This window comes from Telopea speciosissima, chromosome 3 (genome assembly GCF_018873765.1).
Source record: "Telopea speciosissima isolate NSW1024214 ecotype Mountain lineage chromosome 3, Tspe_v1, whole genome shotgun sequence".
In the NCBI taxonomy this organism is placed as follows: Eukaryota; Viridiplantae; Streptophyta; class Magnoliopsida; order Proteales; family Proteaceae; genus Telopea; species Telopea speciosissima.
In genome coordinates, this window is record NC_057918.1 from 10,152,787 (window position 1) to 10,169,058 (window position 16,272).

At 38.9% G+C, this 16,272-nt stretch overlaps 1 protein-coding gene across 3 annotated transcripts; it reads left to right on the forward strand.

Annotated features, from left to right (window-relative positions):
• The first annotated feature begins 5,190 nt into the window (after window positions 1-5,190).
• Window positions 5,191-15,404, forward strand: LOC122655955 (protein NUCLEAR FUSION DEFECTIVE 4-like). Of its 3 annotated transcripts, XM_043850354.1 has the most exons (3): window positions 5,191-5,463; window positions 12,432-12,705; window positions 14,175-15,404. In XM_043850354.1, the coding sequence occupies exons 1-3, from the start codon at window positions 5,237-5,239 to the stop codon at window positions 15,330-15,332; spliced, it is 1,659 nt and encodes a 552-aa protein (XP_043706289.1). In that variant the 5' UTR covers window positions 5,191-5,236; the 3' UTR covers window positions 15,333-15,404. The 3 variants fall into 3 exon arrangements, with proteins under 3 accessions (XP_043706289.1, XP_043706290.1, XP_043706288.1); XM_043850355.1 differs by lacking the exons at window positions 12,432-12,705; window positions 14,175-15,404 and adding an exon at window positions 7,172-8,705 and having other exon boundaries at window positions 5,191-5,716; XM_043850353.1 differs by lacking the exon at window positions 5,191-5,463 and having other exon boundaries at window positions 12,147-12,705.
• The last annotated feature ends 868 nt before the right edge of the window (window positions 15,405-16,272 follow it).

The following is a 16,272-nucleotide window of genomic DNA, read 5'->3' on the forward strand; positions in this document are numbered from 1 at the left end:
ATTTATATTACCAAATTATAATTATGCTATTTTAATCTATGCAGGATTTAGTGAGCCTGGATTACCTGAGGCTGGCTGGTCGTATCTCATTCTGATAAATGGCACGTTTAGGTTTTTTGATGCAGGGAGATTACCACTTACTGTCGATCTAGCTAACTACTGTTTTGCACTCCGCAAGGGGTTAGATCTAGCCGCCAGTATCAAGTTGCAGATTAAAGAAGTTTGGTGTGATGACGAACATGTTACCCAAGTTCTTCCATCTCCCATCAACTGCCAATGGCCTTGGACCTTATTCCGCTATTTTATATATATATATATATATATATATCTGATAGATCTCAGCATATACCGTTTATTTTGAAAAAGGGTGGTTTGTGTATAGCTAGAGCGAAGAATTTGGCTAAGAATGCTTGTAGCTTAAGAGCTGAACTTTGTCAACTGTAATCCTTAGTTTGTTTTCTTTGCTCATAAAAGAAAAAAAAAGAAAAAAACGAAATAAGAACCCTAAACTAGGAAATAGTTTTTTAAAAAGAAAGAGAAGAGAGAAAAAACAGAGAGAGTGAGAGAGTGGAAGAAGAGAGAAAAAACAGAGAGGGAGAAAAACAAAAAGATAAGGAGAGTGAGAGAAAAATGGGTGGGTGGTCGTCATTCTTCGAGAAAAAACCAGAGAGAGGGAAAAACAGAAAAACAGAGAGGTAAAGAGAGAGGAGAGTGAAGAGAGAGGATGGAAAAAACAGAATCAGAGAGAAAAGAGCAAAAGGGTAGAAAAGAGAGAGAGAGAGAGAGAGGGAAGAGTTGGAGGGATGGCACATGGGATACTCTAGATCCAACGATTAAAGGCTGAAACAAGAAGAGAGCCGGAAGCTTCCCTGAGCCAAGGAAAACGAAATTTCTGCAATCGAACGTGGGTCTCCACTCATCTTCTCAGCAAAAGTGTTCTTCGTCTCAGTGATCGGTTGTCGCAAGTGTTGGATCGAGGAGGAGCGAGCTTGCAGGGTTCCAGATTTTGTTCCTTAGTACAGTCTTATTTTACTTTGTTCCCTTTAATGTTTTTTGTAATTAAATCCCTTCCCCCATATTAGCTCCCTGTCTGTAATAATTCCTCATATCCTTTGCTCGATCTGTTTGTTCCTTGTCCGTGACCAGTCGCCGGTGATTTTGCTCTTATTGCTGGCTTTACAGCTTGATCAGTGTGCAGGTAATCCTCCTCATTCTTCTTTAGTTTGTTTAGCTACTTTGTTTTGTCAATTTGGATTAACTATTCTGGTTTGTTCTACTTAGTGTATCTTATTTCTCTATCTTGTACATGATACGGCTGTTATCTTCTTAATCGGTTTTGACTCTGTTTATGATTTTTGATTAGTGATATGTCAATCTGATTTGGGTTTTGTTTGAAGTCCGTTTCGTTGGGCTGGTTGGATTTTAGGATCGGTTTCTCATATTTTTTTGGTTATAGGTCTAGGCTTGGACAGATTATATTGATAAGGAAGTGGGGTTTTGTTTTAAGTATGTGTCTTCAATCCCAATCTCGGTTCGGGTTTAACGGTCAAATTCTAGTTTAGATGTTTGGGCCTCCAACATTGACAAATCGATTAATTGAGGAATGGGTTAGGACTTGAGGTTACAAGACAATGGGTTGGTTTGGTTCAGATTTTGTGTGTGACCCATATGGATTTTGGCCCATTTGATTTTGATTTCGGTTTGGGCTTTAATCCATCAACCAAGATTGGATTGAGTGGAGAGTTTGGGTCCATTGTTTTGGACCTATGAGTGCATTTTAGTTTACAATTTAGGATAAAAAAATTTACACTTCCCCAATTCATTCAATTTCAAATCGAGGTTGCGGGTTTCCAAATGATTTTCAAAACCCATTTTAGGTAGAATATAGGGTTTTATGTGATCTTGACATCATCCCTTGAAAACCAATGAGGCTATGACTTGTATCGGGATTTGTTAATTTTGGTCTTTTGACATAGTCCTCATGTTGGTCCCCCACCCCAATTCGGATCACTTGAGACCCTATTTAGAATTCGGTTGGTTTATGGGAGTCAAGTAATCAATCTCTTGGTTACCCTTGAGATTAGGATGTGTGAGAGGAAATCCACCTATTAGCGTCCTGAATTGGAATGCATAATACATCGGGATACTTGTAGGACGTAGATGCATGATGTGTAGGACAGGACTTGGGCAAGCCCGTCATCTAGCCCATGAATGTTTAGAATATTTTATTTTTGGTTGATGCATGTTTAGTAATTTGCTTCATGTCCCATGTTTTATGTTCTAGTGTGATCTTGCATCTTTAGTATAAATCTCTCCATGCCATGCTTAATTTGATTGATCTATTTAATATTTCATGCCCAACATTTTAGCTTAGAATAATTTAGAAATTTGGTTTACGTTGTAAATCTTTGTACACAGATACCTAGTCTTAGGTGCCCAGTTTTAGGATGACTTAGATCTAGCATAACTAGCTTTAGGGTTTGCAAGCAAACTTAGGTATAACAATGGTCTAGAGAATGACAACCGGTTCCGGTTGGGCGGAATGGGTGCCTAACACCTTCCCAGTCGGTAACTTGATACTTACCTAGTGATTTGGACAGATTGCAACCTATCCATTGAGTCATTAGTCTCTCACCATCAGTGGGAGGAATCTGTCCTAGACCCTTATCTAGGTGGCAGTTCCAATATTACCCATTCATCCTCTTAGGAGGATCATGGTCATTGCTTTAGGATTTACCGGCGAGATCCGATTCGCACGAGAAAAGAAAACCTCCTGTCGGGGGGATGTGGATTTTCATCCATGGTTCTTACAAAACTCACTTAGCATGTTGGTATGGATTCGAAAAACTCACTCAGCCTTTTGGTTGGAATCTGACAACAAGTATATCACATCCTATCTATAAGATTGAGGGATCATCTCTCCTCTACAAATTCGATGTATTATTGAGGATGTTACTTCTTGTCTGTATACTTATTTGGTTTCTTGTAATTTTCATTTTGTTTTGAGGGAAGTCAATGTTGTGACTGAGGTCAATATTGTGATTGACTTCCTAGCTAAGAGGGCACTGTGGGTGATATGTACAACGGTTTGATCCAATTCTGATCCATGGATTGTGGAGATTTGTCGGTCATAGGTCTCCATCTATGATTGATTCAAGTTGATCTCAATAATGGTATCTTGTCTACCACGAAAAAAAAAATATATGATGAAAACCCATGGTTGAACAGCCTTTTGGTATTAATTTCAACAACTCATTCAAAAAGAATACCAAAATTGCTTTCCGGATAAAAAAGAGAAATGGTTTGGAAGCTGGACTGGTAAGCCTTTTTGAGCCGATATGTTTATTTTCAAATAGCAGAAGAAGAGAAAATTGAGGGCGATCATTAATGTTCCATCCAACCTTCCAAAATAAAAGAAGATAAAGAGTCACTATCATGGAACAGTCCATATAAGACAAGTTTACCCATGGTTTTCCTAATAATTGGATTTTTTTACTATTGCTCCGTATCGTTTCATCGATACAATATCAACATGGTATTGGAATTGGTGGCTAGTGATACCGATACGAATCACCCAATATAGGTGATCTGATACCGATACCTCAAACCATATCTCTTGATCACTACGAGTGAAGATAAAATCGGTCCTAATATACATCTTTTTCCCATATATTCTAGATGACACCAAGGTCAAGATTCAATTCAATCTAGGTAGCTGTATTGCTAGGACCATTAAGCAAATAATTAAGATTTAATTAGCATAGCTCTTGTTGTCATCACATCCCAATTAAGATTTAATCTTTTTTTAAGACTAATTACGATTTAATTGTATTTTTTTCCCATAGGGAGCAAGGAAGCAACATTAAATAATGTCGGGGCCCATTTTTACACTAATGGTGAATTTGCCATTTGGTGCTCAAACGATGTGGACACACCATGTACATTATCATTTTGTCATGTGCAATTATTGGTTCTATTTGACATTATACCAACCATTAGAATAATCTTTTTGTAGAGTGATTTTCTTGGAAGGCTGTTTGGTATGGGATTTATGGCTGACATATCTAATCAAATTATTTAGAAGATGTATAGCACTATTCTTGGGCTATGAAAAAATTGTTCGTTCAATTGATTGGTGTCTTATAGTAGAGTGTAGGCTCTCAGAAAATCAAAAAAAGAATTTTAACATGTTTTCATAGTTGTTAGAACAAAGGGAAAACAATCTCTAGAATGTTTAAGTTCTTTGCCAATAGGGAAGTACCGTTTGGTATGGTGGTGGCTACTAATGCAGGAGAGCCTAACCTAAGTCCACGGAGAGATCGCTTGTTCGACCCCCCACCCCCCACATCGTATGTGTAACATCTTGCTATTCCTTTTATCACATGTCAAATTTTAGAGTCATGCATTTCTATTAGTACTTTTGATTGACTTGAACAGACTTTTTTGGCATAGTGATGTGGTTTTGATTTGATCTATTACTAGCCCAACCCGATTCATCCTGACCTAAACCGTATGAACCGACCGATTAAGTTGGAGTTGCTTTCTTTTAGGTCGGTTGACAATCATCTTTGCTGGCCTCTTCTTTTTCTTTTGGGATTGAGAAGAGTTTGCACTGCTACGAAAAGAAAAGAAAAGGCGTTTATATAAACAGTGATAAGATTTGGCTTTATTAAAGAAAAGAAATACTATTATTAACCACAGACAAAAGCTTTCTGATGCTAGCGCAAGTATTCTCCAGGTTAGAGATTTGCATACAAAGCACCTGTCACAACCCATTTAGATTAAGGGTTCATGTCCTCTGTGCTGCAGCGCAGGCTGCACCAAACACATGGCCCAGTCACTCAGGGAAATGGACCATCATGTCCACCTCGCAGAGCATCAAATTTTTTCTTGGGTAAAACTTTGTGAGAATCAATTGGGGGGCAGTGAATCTGATAAAAAAAGACAAAAAGGGTAAAAGGGCTGTCAGAGTGAAGAAGCAAACCTCTACTTGACCTAAATTAGGGACACATGAGAAGCGGAAGCTGCGGCTGCGGAACTGCAGAACATGGTGGAAGTACTTTTAATCTGAGTTTAAGTACAGGAATGTCCAAGATTGAGAGAAAAAGCATCCTTTTGTTTTCTCATGAGGATTAAGGTAAATAGATTGCGTGCACTAATGATGGAACAGAGAGGGCCGTTGCCTCACTGGGGTTGGTAAGCTGAAGAGTAGAAGCTTAAGGTTGGGAAGAGAGAGATGAACACCGGGAACAAATGGGTAGCAACCGTCGCAAGCATATGGATCCAGTGCACCGGTGGCTCCTCTTACGCCTTCGGTATTTATTCACCCGTCCTGAAATCCAGTCAGAATTACGACCAATCCACCCTCGAATCCATTGCGGTCTTCAAAGATATCGGAGCTAACGCTGGTCTTCTCTCCGGCATACTTTACTCCGCCGTCGCAATCCCTTCTTCACCTTCTCATTCTTCTTCTTCCTCCGATTATGCAATTGGTGGGCCATGGGTTGTTCATGCGACCGGAGCGATCCAGTGCTTTATTGGTTACCTCTTTATGTGGCTTTCGGTTATCGGAGTCATTCCTCGCCCTCCTGTCCCGCTCATGTGCTTCTTCATGTTTCTTGCAGCTCATGCTCAGACCTTCTTCAACACTGCCGATGTCGTCACAGGTGTTCAAAACTTCCCTGATTATAGTGGCACCATCGTCGGCATCATGAAGGTCCGTCTCTTCAATATTTTTTTTTTCGGTTTGGTTTCCTGGTGGAGGATCTAATTGGTTTGATAGGCTGTCAATAAATTGTGCCAATCCTTGTAATTCGAACTGATGAAGCATATCCATGCACGAATTTATGTTGTGATTCTGGAGAAATTTGATGGGTTCAAGCTTAAATTTGAGTTGATTCCATTCCTATTATTTTCGAGCTCCCGCTTAGAACCTTACATCATAAATCTTACAATATCTGATTGTTTCTACTCTCCGTTCTTATGTAGTGGTTTTGCCACGACAGTTTGTACTCCTAATTCATTGTTTATCTTTTTCTTGCTCAACTTATTCTGTTCCCAGCTACTAGCTGCTGAAAACAGGAAAACAAGTCATTTTCACCTGTCTTTTACTGGAATGATTTCTCTTGCTGGACTTGTCTATTGATAGTTAGTATCTGCAAAAAGAGTGTCTTGAAGAGCATTGTTCACCTTACAAAGACCACCCTTTGGTGTAGGTTGTTTGAGGCTCAGTTTTGGTAGTGACTCTCTTAGTGATCCTGTAGTGGCTCCAATCAGAGGTTCATAAGGAATGGTCAAGGCTTCATAATTACAGTCTGTGGTAATTTTGCTTCATCTCCATAATTCAAATGAAGTGGATTCTGATGCTTGACAGTTGACAACCATATTTCAATATTGCATCAAGTATTTGCTCAGTAGGATACTTGCGCATTGGATGGTCCTTGGCATGCGAAGTTATGTTTGTATTTCCATCAAGTGTTTGCTTCGTAGTCTTTTAATACATTAAAAGGGCCTTGAAGTCTGACACATGATGAGCATGTTAAGTCATTCGGTTGCAGTATTAACAATGTTTCAAAAGGCTGCTTTTTAGGTATTTCAAGAGCCCCAATTTATGTAGTTACATATCATCAACAATGTCTGGTACTTGTATAAATTCTAGCATTGGTAACAATTTACTGAGAGGGTGCGCATCATGGCTGAGGTTATCATCTGTCACTGATGTAGCAATACCTAGAGATTTATCAGATTTTAACTAGTATCTTTTTAAGGTTTTGAGTTTGCTGATAGTTTATGGAATGCATTTTGCCAACTCTGTTAAACTAAAAGCACAGGATATGTGATGTATTTTATGATACTTATCAAACTACTGATTGATCAATATGTTCGTTTACCAGGTCTCTGGCACATTTTCTGGGCCTTAGTGCAGCAAGTATATGCACTAGTTATTAAAACTAGATGGACTTTTCTGTTTCTGTTTTTTATTTATGTGTTTATTTTATAATTAGGGAAAAGGCTGGACACACTATCGGTACCGGTGTACCGTAAGCTAGCGCCCTCTGTGTCTATATCTGTCTTGAAATTTACTTTCATGCCTCTATTTGATTACTGAGACCTTGTGTGGGTCTTTGAAGTGCTAATTTTTTAAACAGTGCTAATCAACTTTCTCTATTAGGGCTTTCTTGGTCTGAGTGGAGCAATACTAATTCAAGTTTATGACACAATATTTGAGGGAAATCCAAGCTCTTTTCTTCTCATGCTTGCACTGTTACCAACCATTGTCCCCTTCATACTCATGTCTCTTGTGAGACTCTATCATACCAACACAGGAAATGACAAGAAGCACTTGAATGATTTCTCAGTTATTGCTCTTGTTACTGCTGCTTATCTTATGGTCATAATTATTTTGGAAAACGTCGTAAGTCTCAAATTGTGGGCACGCATACTCACATTTATAGTCCTCCTCCTTTTGCTTGCCTCCCCTCTTAGCATTGCAATCCGAGCCCAGTTGAGAGATAGCCAAAGTTTAGTGCAGACTTCATCACTTGAGAGGACCCGAGATCCTGTTGGTTATCATGAGGTTCCCAGTGATGTGGATAAAAAATTGATTACCAATGATAAGAAGAAAATTCTAGGGGAAGAAGACTTGAATCTCTTGCAAGCCATGCGCACAGGGAACTTCTGGATGCTGTTCATTGCCATGGCATGTGGTATGGGCTCGGGACTGGCCACTGTAAATAACATCAGCCAAATAGGAGGATCTCTTGGTTATAGTAGCGTGGAGACGAGTACTTTGGTTTCTCTGTGGAGCATCTGGAATTTTCTTGGCCGTTTTGTAGCTGGGTACGTATCTGATTATTTCCTGCATCTGAGAGGTTGGTCAAGGCCATTATTCATGATCATTACTCTAGCATCCATGAGCATTGGCCATGTAGTGATTGCCTCTGGGCTGCCTGGGGCTCTATATGCTGGCTCAGTATTGGTGGGTGTTTGTTATGGTTCACAGTGGTCATTGATGCCAACCATCACCTCAGAGATATTTGGTGTTCGGCATATGGGTACCATATTCAACACCATCTCCATTGCAAGTCCAGTTGGATCTTATATTCTATCTGTGAGGATAGTTGGGTATATTTATGACAAGGAAACAGCTGCTGGTGGGAGCACATGCAGTGGAACTCACTGCTTTATGTTATCATTTTTCATTATGGCATCAGTTACCCTTATGGGGTCTGTTGTTGCCTTCGGATTGTTCTTGAGGACAAGAAAGTTTTATAAACTGGTTATATGCAGAAGACTACAACATCTTGCAAGCCATGAGGAGGGAATTTGATTGCTGGTTGAGGATAATAACCACAACAATGTTCCTCTTATATCCTTGTTGTCTGCCAGTCAATGTTATATATTGTGCAGAGTTAAGTATCCCATTTGCTGGTATATTGAGGAACATAAAATGTATTGTAATGTTGGTCTTTCTTCCATAGCAAGATTTTTTATTATTATTTAATTTTGGACAGATATGAGTTGAGCTTATTTCAGCAATGAAAAGTTAATTAAGTTCTTCTTCCCAATGTATGGAAATTATGAGATTCTTGGCAATATTGTTTTCTAAAGTACTTACTGGGATGACAATTTTTGAAATTTCATTCCAGAAATTATAGTTTTATCAATACATTCAATATATTAAGTTGGTATTGTTATCTCTTCCAGATATTGTCCCTATTAATGTGATTGGTTATGTGAATCTTCCCCATCTCCGAGTCCACAAGATTCACTTCTCACACGTCTTTTTTGTAAGTTCTTCCTTATTTACATTTATGGTTCTTATTCTTTTCTGTTAATTCATCTCAGCATCTTATTTTGGTTATTTATTTGAAATGCATGTTTAAAGATTTGCCTAACATTTCACTGTACAAAGCATGCTACTCTTATGATCATCTTTGTGTTCCCTTTTTCTTCCCTCATTCCATTTAGTGTGTTTGACAAAGGGTCATCATACAATAGACCAAAAGAAACTTTCACCTCAATCTCTCCACCCTGCTCTTTTATTTTATTATTTTTTGACGGAGGGGGGGGGGGGTGTTGGTGGGGGAGGGAGGAGCATAAGAAAGTTTTGGAGGTTGTCAGACGATAGTAGCATTACAGACGCATTTGCCATGGCAATGGATGGAGACATGGCATGGGCTAGCTGATTGAGATTTTCACCCGGTTCGTGGGGTTTCATTTTTCTGCTCTATTTTGGAAGAAGAAACATTGTGGTTGATAATGCTTTCAACTAGCCATTAGATTTCTATACACCTGGCGATTTTCATATCTACTGTTAAAAGCCCTTTAAGGTATGAATATTTTGGAATGCAAGGCACTATTAGTAGTTGAAATGGATGTAATGTTTTTCTGCTAGTGGCGACGTGAAGTACTGGAGGGTATTGTTGGTACCTTTCTGTTGTTTTTACTGGTTTTGAAGTGTTTTTTTCATCCTAGTCCGCTGTCTCCAGCTCTTCTTGTCTATCAGGGAATTAACAGAGCATGGTTCTTCACCCACCTATATTGATTCACATAGCCAATAAAAGAAGAAATTACATATGGGTACTGAGCATAATGTTTAGCACTAAACCACAAGTAATTGACATTTTTATTTTCATTCATTAGATTTATTCTTTTGTATGAGAAATTGACAGGTCTAATTTTTCTTTCTATTCAATGCTTGCTAATCTGCCAGTGATTTGTTGTTATGTTGCAATGTTACCATTTCTATTCGGGACTCTCTGAAATTTCTCAATGAAGTGCTGAGAAACGCGAGAAGTTTGGCTGCAGTTGCTGGTTTAACTGGAATTTTACTATTTGCAAGGTTCTAATCAACTTCTTATTCCTTTTATCACATGTCAAATCCAGGGAGTTTAGCACCTAGGAAGTGCCCAAGGGGCATCCAAGGGTTGCGCTGTGCCACACACATCTCGGTGCATACTAGGGATGTGTGTGGTGCAATCCAAAGGTTGGATACTTCCTGGGCATGCTGGGCTCCTTGGAGAGGAGCTCTATTCTATAAGCTCCTCGATGTTGTCATGTATTTCTATTGGTATTTTTTTATTTTTGGATAATTTACACATATCACCCCTAAAGTTTGACAAAAGGATAATTTTATCCCACAATTTTGGAAAATTCTACGTACCCTCATGAGGTATGCAAACGGTAACAAATAAGTCCATTCCGTCAATTTATGACTAATACTGTTAAAAATACAATGTGAATTATAGAAATTGCCCTTGCAAGGAAAAAAAAAAAAAAAAAGTTAGATACCCTCACAATTAGATAATAAAACAATGTCAAATCCATCGGTTAGGGTTTGAAAAAGGGAAAGAAATCTCGCCGAGAATCGCCGGACCACCACAGTTAGGGCAGATGATGTTCCTCAACGCCGCTTGCAGACGAAAGTTCTCATTCTTCAGGTTCTCATTCTCTGCTCTAAGCATCACATTATCAATTCGGTCTTGCTGTGCCTGTACAAACACCACCAATACACGCAAAAGGGTCAACTCAAATGGGTAAAGCTCGCCATGGAAGAGGAAGAATGTGAATCACCCAGTACAGGCGGTAGGATTTAATGCGCACCCTCTGCGCAAATTAATGATCCTCTCCTACTACAGTGTACAGTGCGCCAGTTTTTGGCGCTAAAGGTAAAATGGTACGTAAGCACTGAATACGTTACGTTCCTTCCCATCCTGGAGAACCGAAACCAATGCGGCCAAGGCTTCCGTGTTCATTCTAGCAGCAGTCATAAATATGGGGAAGGAGCAGGTTAAACGGTACAGAGAGTGTGAAAGAATACTACTGTGCGCACCTTCATCTGTGTCCGCCGGTTTTGAAACCAGAACTTAACTTGACGCGGTTTCAGGCCGAGTTCTTGGCTCAGTTTCTGCCTCTGCTTATCATCCGGGTGTTGACATTCCTTAAACAACCTAACATTTCCAACCCCCCCCCCCCCCTCTAAAAAAAAAAAAAACTTTTGAATGCTCTGCTAAAATGAATGGAAGCTCCCAATTTTAATGGTTTTTTCCGTGAATGTATGTATAGCCATGGTGATAGTTATGGATATAGACTTTCTTATCATCTAATTGTGAGTATTTGGATACTTGTAACTCATCTTTTTCAATCGATTTGGGAAAAATGAGTTGCAGGTTTTTTTTTTAATTTTTTTTATAAGGGCAATTTTGATAATTTACATTATATTTTTAACGATATTAGTCATAAATTGACGGAATGGATTTATTTATTACCGTTTATAAATCTCAAGAGGTACATAGAATTTTTCAAAATTGGGGGATAAAATTATTCTTTCATCAAACCTCAGGGATGGTATGTATAAATTACCCTTTATTTTTTTATGAAATGTAATCACACAATCCACACACCAATCCCAAAAAGTTAACCATTTCTATTGGTATTTTTGACCGTCTGAAATTGATTTTTTGACTTAGTGGTTTGGTTTCGATCTGACCTATTATTAGTATTAGCCCAACCCGGTTCATCCTGACCTAAACCTGATGAACCGACCGATTGAGTTGGAGTTGCTCACATTTTCTTTTAGATCGACTGACAAGTGACAATCATCTTTGCTTTTTATCCAAAAACAAAAAGACAACTAGACAATCATCTTTGCTGTCCCTTATCCAAAAAAAAAACATCTTTGCTGTCCTCATTTTTTTTGTCTTGTGGGATTGAGATGCGGGCAGCTGGCTACCCTACCGTTGACGATACCGACCTAACAAAAGAAAAGGCGTTTCTATAAACAGTGATAAGATTTGGTTTATTGAAGGGAAGAAATACTAGTATGACAAAAAGTTTATACAGCAAGTACTAGTATCAATTTTTATTTTTGGTAAAACTTGCAGAAAATCAATTCGGGGTAGTGAATCTGATAAAAAAAGAAAAAAAAAAGGTTCTCAAAGTGAAGAAGCAAGACTGAATACGTACCGTAGAAGCGGAAGCTGCGGCTGCTGAACTGCAGAAGATTTCGAACTACTAAAAAAACATCTTTTTTTTGTTTTTTTTTTTTCTCTCTCTCTCATAGGTATTCCGGTAAATAGATTGCATGCATTAATGGAGAAACATAGAGGGTCGTTGCCTCACGAGTTCAGATCTGCTACTCACTGGGGTTGGTAAGCTGAAGAGTAGAAGGCAGAGCTTAAGGTTGGGAAGAGAAAGATGAACACCAGGAACAAATGGGTAGCAACCGTCGCAAGCATATGGATCCAGTGCACCAGTGGCTCCTCCTACGCCTTCGGTATTTATTCACCCGTCCTGAAATCCAGTCAGAATTACGACCAGTCCACCCTCGATTTCATTGCGGTCTTCAAAGATATTGGAGCTAACGTTGGTCTTCTCTCCGGCCTACTTTATGCCGCCGTCGCAATCCCTTCTTCACCTTCTCATTCTTCTTCTTCTTCATCATCATCGTCATCTCCTTCTTCCTCCTATTATGGGATTGGTGGGCCATGGGTTGTTCATGCGGCCGGAGCGATCCAGTGCTTTATTGGTTACTTCTTTATGTGGCTTTCGGTCATCGGATTCATTCCTCGCTCGCCTGTCCCGCTCATGTGCTTCTTCATGTTTCTTGCAGCTCATGCTCAGACCTTCTTCAACACTGCCAATGTCGTCACAGGTGTTCAAAACTTCCCTGATTATAGTGGCACCATCGTCGGCGTCATGAAGGTCCGTCTCTTCAAATTTTTTTTTTTTTTGGGTTTGGTTTCGTTTTTCTGTTAATATACATAGGTTGTAATTTCTGACTTTCTGTACATTAGTGTTAATGCTAGCATGGTAGTTGCAACTGTAATGTTGATTTTCTCTCTCTCTCATTATGTATGCTCTTGTATAAATAACCCATTCTACAATAATGAAATACAAACAGAGATTTACAATTCATAACAGTTTCCTGGTGGAGGATCTAATTGGTTTGATAGGCTGTCAATAAATTGTGCCAATCCTTGTAATTCAAACTGATGAAGCATATCCATGCACGAATTCATGTTGCGATTCCAGAGAAATTTGATGGGTTCAAGCTTAAATTTGAGGAGATTCCATTTCTATTATTTTCGAGCTCCCGCTTAGAACCTTGCATCATAAATCTTACAATATCTGATTATTTTTACTCTCTGTTCTTATGTAGTGGCTTTGCCACGACAGTTTGTACTCCTAATTCATTGTGTATCTTTTTCTTGCCCAACTTATTCTGTTCCCAGTTCCTAGCTGCTGAAAACAGGAAAACAAGTCATTTTTCACACCTGTCTTTTACTGGAATGATTTCTCTTGCTGGACTTGTCTATTGATAATTAGTATCTGCAAAATAGTGTCTTGAAGAGCATTGCTCACCTTACAAAGACCACCCTTTGGTGTAGGTTGTTTGAGGCCCAGTTTTGTTAGTGACTCTTAGTGATCCTGTAGTGGCTCCAATCAGAGGTTCATAAGAAATGGTCAAGGCTTCATAATTAAAGTCTCTGGTAATTTTGCTTCATCTCCGTGATTCAAATGAAGTGGATTCTGATGCTTGACAGTTGACAACCATGTTTCAGTATTGCATCAAGTGTTTGCTCATTAGGCTACTTGCACATTGGATGGTCCTTGGCATGTGAAGTTATGTTTGTATTTCCATTAAGTGTTTGCTTTGTAGTCTTTTAATACATTAAAGGGGCCTTGAAGTCTGACACATGATCAGCATGTTAAGTCATTTGGTTGCAGTACTAACCATGTTTCAAAAGGCTGCTTTTTAGGTATTTCAAGAGCCCCAATTTATGTAGTTACATATCATCAACAATGTCTGGTACTTTATAAATTCTAGCATTGGTAACAATTTGCTGAGAGGGTGCCCATCATGGCTGAGGCCATCATCTGTCACTGATGTGGCATTACCCAGAGATTTATCAGATTTTAACTAGTATCTTTTTAAGGTTTTGAGTTTGCTGATAGTTTATGGAATGCATTTTGCCAACTCTGTTAAACTAAAAGCACAGGATATGTGATGTATTTTATGATACTTATCAAACTACTGATTGATCAATATGTTCGTTTACCAGGTCTCTGTCTTGAAATTTACTTTCATGCCTCTATTTGATTACTGAGACCTTGTGTGGGTCTTTGAAGTGCTAATTTTTTAAACAGTGCTAATCAACTTTCTCTATTAGGGCTTTCTTGGTCTGAGTGGAGCAATACTAATTCAAGTTTATGACACAATATTTGAGGGAAATCCAAGCTCTTTTCTTCTCATGCTTGCACTGTTACCAACCATTGTCCCCTTCATACTCATGTCTCTTGTGAGAATCTATCATACCAACACAGGAAATGACAAGAAGCACTTGAATGATTTCTCAGTTATTGCTCTTGTTACTGCTGCTTATCTTATGGTCATAATTATTTTGGAAAACATCGTAAGTCTCAAATTGTGGGCACGCATACTCACATTTATAGTCCTCCTCCTTTTGCTTGCCTCCCATCTTAGCATTGCAATCCGAGCCCAGTTGAGAGATAGCCAAAGTTTAGTGCAGACTTCATCACTTGAGAGGACCCGAGATCCTGTTGGTTATCATGAGGTTCCCAGTGATGTGGATAAAAAATTGATTACCAATGATAAGAAGAAAATTCTAGGGGAAGAAGACTTGAATCTCTTGCAAGCCATGCGCACAGGGAACTTCTGGATGCTGTTCATTGCCATGGCATGTGGTATGGGCTCGGGACTGGCCACTGTAAATAACATCAGCCAAATAGGAGGATCTCTTGGTTATAGTAGCGTGGAGACGAGTACTTTGGTTTCTCTGTGGAGCATCTGGAATTTTCTTGGCCGTTTTGTAGCTGGGTATGTATCTGATTATTTCCTGCATCTGAGAGGTTGGTCAAGGCCATTATTCATGATCATTACTCTAGCATCCATGAGCATTGGCCATGTAGTGATTGCCTCTGGGCTGCCTGGGGCTCTATATGCTGGCTCAGTATTGGTGGGTGTTTGTTATGGTTCACAGTGGTCATTGATGCCAACCATCACCTCAGAGATATTTGGTGTTCGGCATATGGGCACCATATTCAACACCATCTCCATTGCAAGTCCAGTTGGATCTTATATTCTATCTGTGAGGGTAGTTGGGTATATTTATGACAAAGAAACATCTGCTGGTGGGAGCAGATGCAGTGGAACTCACTGCTTTATGTTATCATTTTTCATTATGGCGTCGGTTACCCTTATGGGGTCTGTTGTTGCCTTCGGATTGTTCTTGAGGACAAGAAAGTTTTATAAACTGGTTATATGCAGAAGACTACAACATTTTGCAAGCCATGAGGAGGGAATTTGATTGCTGGTTGAGGATAAGAACCACAACAATGTTCCTCTTATAGCCTTATTGTCAACTAGTCAATGTTATGTATTGTGCGATAATAACCACAACAATGTTCCTCTTATAGCCGTATTGTCAACTAGTCAATGTTATGTATTGTGCGATAATAACCACAACAATGTTCCTCTTATAGCCTTATTGTCTACTAATCAATGTTATATATTGTGCGGAGATTCACTTCTCACACGTCTTTCTTGTATGTTCTTCCTTATTTACATATATAACAATATGTAATTTTTATGGTTCTTATTCCTTTCGGTTAATTCATCTCAGCATTCTATTTTGGTTATTTATTTGAAATGCATGTTTAAAGATTTGCCTAACATTTCACTGTACAAAGCATGCTACTCTTATGATCATCTTTGTGTTCCCTTTTTCTTTCCTCATTCCATTTAGTGTGTTTGACTAAGAGTCCTTACAAACGCACTTGCCATTGCAATGGATGGAGACATGGCATGGGCTAGCTGATCGAGATTTTCACCAGGTTTGTGGGGTTTCATTTTTCTGCTCTATTTGGGAAGAAGAAACATTGGTTGATAATGTTTTCAACTAGCCATTAGATTTCTATAAACCTTGCGATTTTCATATCTACTGTTAAAAGCCCTTTAAGGTATGAATATTTTGGAATGTAAGGCACTATTAGTAGTTGAAATGGATGTAATGTTTTTCTGCTAGTGGTGACGTGAGGAACTGGAGGGTATTGTGGTATCTTTTTGTTGTTTTTACTGGATTTGAAGTGGTTTTTCGTCCTAGTCCACTGTCTCCAACTCTTCTTGTCTATCAGGGAATTAACAGAGCATGGTTCTTCACCCACCTATATTGATTCACATAGCCAATAAAAGGGGAAAGGGAGGTAAAAAGGTAAAAAAGTAAAAGCCCAATACAACATAATGTACCC